We start from the raw sequence: 5358 nt of genomic DNA on the forward strand, positions 1-5358 counted from the left end.
GTGGTTCTTCATCTGTAGTATTACAGTAGTATTACTGCAATCGGCGAATCTTCTGCAGCTGCGGGTTCGAAAAAATGTGCTTCCTTTGTTCACCAGCACGTGTATGAACAGACACTAGATGTTTTACTATTGATGGAGATAAATTCTGATACACAGCTAAAACGCTGGTGAGGACGATGGTAGTAATGTGGATGTAGCCTCAGTGGTCCTTTAATGACTAGCTGCATTACTCATGCATCTAATCTAGCGTCCTAATAACTACGCTGCTGAAGCAGACTGAGGCTTTTAGGCGGTTTGTCGCTGTGGTTAGCAGTAACATGAATGACTCACAATCTGTTTGAGGATGGTGTTGCTGACGCTCGGCATGCCGATGCTGAGAGGAAGCAGGTAGACGTACCCTCGGCCAAACTCCACCTCTGGCAGCTGGCCGGGGTTCCGCGCCCCCTCCAGAGCCACGGTCAGCAGAGCGCTGACCCCTGCAGACAAAAACAAAACAACACACTGTAGGTTTGCTGGCTTAGAGGAGTCGTTTTTTTTCTCCACTCCAAAAAAGAAAAGTGTGGAATTTTAAATAGTTATTGGATTAGGATGGCAGGCGGTGCAATGCAAGGGTTTATGGTGGATTTAAGGGATGTCTCAAGCAGATTCTCAGCATTATTATTATCCTGCTGTGATATCAACAAAAATTATACATAAAAGAGCGCAACTTGCAAGAGTTACAGTATGTACACGTCGATTGAGAGGAGATGTAATGTGGGGACCGGGCTGAGCCTACAAGTTTGGAGATCACTGCTGCTTTGCGTAAAAAAAGTATTTAAACATGACACGAGTAACTCTGCTTTTTACCAAGTAAAGGCAGGAGGGGAAGTAGGAGAGGGAAAGGCCAGAAAGACAGAAAAGGTGATTCAGAATAAGGGAAGAATATAAAGAGCAGAGTGGCTAAAGAGGTTTGGGATGCAAAAAGACATTATTGAATAGGGGATTCATTCAACTATATACATCTCTGCCTCCCAGTTTTTACCCGACTGTCGCAGCAGCTCTGATTCTTGCTTCACTCTGATCACGTCCTCATCGAGTCCGTCTGAGAACATCACCAGAACCTGACAGATGAGGATATTCACGTTAGACTGTTTGTAATATGAAAGTCTTGATTCTGACAGGCCTGTAAACTATTCCACTCATAACAGCGATTCATAGTGGTTCGTATCCCATCCTGCTTTTTGTCCTGTTGTATGTATCTAAGGAAACATTTTACATGGTCATTACCTGCGTATAGTCGGTCCAACGCCTTTGTCCAGACTAAAATATTTCAGCAACTATTTAACAGATAGTCATCAAAGTTTGTGCAGATGTTCACGGTCCCCAGAGAGTGAATCCTAATGACTTGGATGATCCCCTGACTTTTGCTCTGGCACCACAATGAAGATCACATTTGTGGTTTGGAGTAAAACATCTCAACAACTATTGGATGGATTAGCAGCTTTTGTTTATTCCTAATGAGCAAATGTAACATCAGCATGCTAACATGCTAGCAGAATGTAAACCGTGACCACGGGATGAGGAAGATCATTTTATTATGAACTATGGATTTTGAGGGGTTGCAAGCAGCGTCACTCTCACCTTCACACGAGCAGTGGACCCAGTCCTGAACTTCTCCTTGAAGGATTTCAGCACGGCAGTGTTAAAGTAGCTAGGATTCAACATCAGTAAGGTCGTGATTTTCTTCACCACTTCCTCGCTGTAGCCTTCAAAGTTTGTGTCGTACAGGGGACGTCCTTCACGGTCTGACACTTGGAAGGCAATTTGGGTCCTGACAGGTCCCTTCACGCAGCACAGCCCTTCTACCGAGGAGACGTAGCGGACGATCTCGGGCAGGAAGCTCTGGAGCTTGGCGTGGCCGCTGAACAGCATCTCACCAATAGCGCCAGTTCTAGTAGTGATATCGAATCCCATGGCGATGTCAATGGTGCATTCTGTAGCAAAGGGACGTTTGTCTTTACATTTGGCAGTCATAGACGTAGGAAATGGTGGGAAAGAAGGGGATACAGAGAGAGAGATAAAGTCACTTTTCAACTCACCAGAGGGCTGATCCTCCGGTTCAGATTTGCAAAGGGCATCGACCACCTTTCTCTTGATACTTGCCAAGGCGTCGAAGCTCCGCACATTGAACAGCCTCTCCGGGTCTCCAGTCATCTGCAGGAGCTGCAGGTCGTGGACGTCTCCTAAGGCAATGGCAAACACCACCACCCCCTGAGCCCTGAGTTCTTCAGCCGCGTCCTCCACGTCATCTTGAGAATCGCCATCTGTGATCACCACCAGATTCTGGGGGACCCCAAAACGGCCGCCCTTGAAGTAATCCTTAATGTGAACCAAGGCCTTTCCTATAAGGGTGTTTCCACCAGTGTACTTCAAATTTGAGATTGTTTTCATCATCTCCTCCTTCTTGTAGTACGTGTTGAGGTCAAACTCTTTATGAGGCTCATCGCTGAACTGTGCAAGTCCAACATGCACAAAGTCTTTACTGACATTAAAGCTGTTCACTACTTCTGCCGTGAAGTTCAACACAATTTGGTGATTTTCTTTGTTGATGCTGCTAGACCGATCGATTAGAAAGACCAGGTCGGCCTGCTCGCAAACTGCCAAAGCAAAGCAAGAGAAAGGGAAGTGTCCACATTACTAATGAACAACTGTGAAATTATCACTGTATAGCATCATTTATATTTGGCTACACCGCTCTCTCAATTCCATACATTTACATTGTCTCCATCTTGCTATTGACAAATTCTGATCAAGTTGGACAGGCGCAAAATTCTCACCCATCACAGAGACCAGTAGCGGTACCTCCAGGTTTGTCGTGTTTTCCAATAAACTAAATTGGCGGTGTTAACTGATGGGAAGCCAATGAGAGATGTTCTCAAATGTATTTTTGGGCGTTACACTAACTGACCCATTAATAGCAAAAGCTGAGTTAAGAAGATGTGGGATTAGGGCTGAGCGACATGGACCAAAAATCATCGCTGTATTTTTAGGTTGAATTCCGATACATGATATGTACGGTCATTTCTACAAACCGGTCAAAATGTTTAGTTATACGTCTCCCTGTATACGTCCGCTCTGTTGACTTTCTCGATCAGCAGTAGGCTACGTTATATAGAGTCGCCAAAAACAAAACTTGCTGCGTTATGAGGTATATCGTTATAACGGTATTGTCCAATTTTATATCTCTTTTGAAAATATATATCAGTATACCTTATAATGCTAATACCCCGCCCAGCCCTGTGTGGGTTACATTTGGCACTATGAACCTTTACATCTTCACCGTGCAGTTGTGCTGTGCCTATCAGCACCACAAGTGTACTATGACACACTCTTACCTTTCTTAGTGGAATTGCAGATGGCAGAAGACATGTTCTTGTACAGAGTTTCTAAGGCTTTAAAGTTGTCCACGTAGAAAACTTTGGAGGTGTCGCCACCAGCCATGATGTCCAACTGCTCCCTGACTGCTTCCTTCACTCCAATACTGAAGACGGTGACCTTATTTTCTCGCAGTGCATCAGATTCATCCTTCAGTCTGGGATGATCAGTGGCATCCCCGTCTGTTATCACCATAAGAATCTGAGGCACCTTCTCTGCTTTCCGGCCGCCGTGCTCAGCGTTAAAGAAATTCCGTGAGTATGCCAAGGCCTCGCCCGTGTAGGTGTCTCCTTTTGGTTGTTTCAGACTTGTTATTGCTTCAAGAACCTTTTGTTTGGACTCATAGTTGTTTAAAGTAAAAGCAGACTCTGCTGTAGTGGCGTACATAATGACCCCAAAACGTGTCAGGTTCTTGCCAACTGTGGTTAGCTTTACTATTGACTCCATAAACTTCCGCATGCTGTCAAACTCTGTTTTATCTATACTTGTTGACCCATCCACCAGGAAAATAATGTCAGCCTTTTCTGTCTTCTTACACTCTGGTTGAAGAAAAAAAATGGTGCAGATAAGGGTTAAAATATTAATGGGTGGAATAGATTCATGCTTATTTGAGCTGCAGATTCATTTAGAGCAGACTTAAAAAGAGATAAACCTAAGGCCTCAGTGCTTTTATACATTTATTCTCGGGTTGTTTTAAAATATTTTTGGGAAGGATTTAACGCCCTTACCTCTATCGCAGATCTTCAAGGCCACCTCGGTCTCTATGTCCTTTAGCCCGTCGAAGTCCCTCTTAACATACGTCCTGTCTGATGAACCGCTGATATCTGTCAGCTGAGTGTTATCAATTTTACCCACTCCAATGGAGTAGATCACCACTTGTTTGGCCCTCAGAGCTTCAGCGGGGCCTTTGACCTCGTCTTTGGATCTGCCATCTGTTATCACTACCAGCCACTGCTTCAGGTTAGGACGCCCTCCTCTGCTGGCATCAAAATACTGTGAGACCTCTCTGAGGCCCTTTCCTATGTACGTGCCTTCACTTAACTGCTGCATATCACGGATGGCCTTAAACATTTCCTCTTTGGTGTAGTAGAGATCGAGGGGAAACTCCAGTTGTATGTCATTGCTGAACTGCATGACACCAAAGTGCACCTTATCCAGCGCCACGGCGGACTTGTTGACGACAGATATCATGAATTCTTTCATTGTCTTGAATTCATTTGGATATATGCTGTCAGAGCTGTCTGTTAAGAAAATGACGTCGCCTGATGCGTCTTTGCAAGCTGTAGAACAGAGCACAGAAATGTTAGCATGGTGTTCCTCCTTCCTTTTCTTGCTTGCAGGCAATTAGACAAGCTAGATGGAGATTTAGAGGTTTTTAAATGACTACTTGTTTAAAGGCATGTGTTTGTTTAGTTGATGTCGAAAACACTAAACTAAAACTGCTCTCATTATTAAGAAGACACTTGCTCAGTGAAACAGAGTCCACAGATAACTGAAGGGTCTAGCTATGGCTAGGAGCGCCAAGTGCAAATGTGTTCAAGCTTACTTTTCCTTCTTGATATAACAGGGGTTAACAAGGTTAAGAATCCATTTATTTGTATTTATATCCATTTCTATACTGCCATGCTTTCATCCTGACCACATCACCTTAACATGTGTGGTTCACACCATCTATGTACACAAGGATGGTAATATTGGATGCCATGAATTTGCCCAGAGCAACTTAAAATGAGGGGGGAACTGACTGTTTCAACGTAAGCAAAACATTTGCACCTAACCCAAGGCTTAGCACTTCATTTCATGAACACAAAATAGAAGACAATAGAAAGAATTCAGACTTCATACATTTTAGGTCCTTCAGAGTCTGAGCTATTACTGACACTACTAAGACACTCCGCACTTACAAACACACATACTCTGTTTTTAATTAATGGAGCGGCGAGC

At 44.0% G+C, this 5358-nt stretch overlaps 1 protein-coding gene across 1 annotated transcript; it reads right to left on the reverse strand.

Moving 5' to 3' along the window:
• Positions 1-330: 330 nt before the first annotated feature.
• Positions 331-4758, reverse strand: LOC123965899 (collagen alpha-6(VI) chain-like; the record flags this gene model as incomplete). The annotated part of the gene is given in 6 exon segments (XM_046042213.1): positions 331-476; positions 1022-1100; positions 1621-1973; positions 2079-2636; positions 3375-3953; positions 4143-4758. Coding segments are annotated over 6 exon segments (2331 nt in total), but the record flags the coding sequence as incomplete, so codon positions are not given.
• Between the last annotated feature and the right edge of the window lie 600 nt (positions 4759-5358).

This window comes from Micropterus dolomieu, unplaced genomic scaffold, assembly GCF_021292245.1.
Source record: "Micropterus dolomieu isolate WLL.071019.BEF.003 ecotype Adirondacks unplaced genomic scaffold, ASM2129224v1 contig_11744, whole genome shotgun sequence".
NCBI classification, from domain to species: Eukaryota; Metazoa; Chordata; class Actinopteri; order Centrarchiformes; family Centrarchidae; genus Micropterus; species Micropterus dolomieu.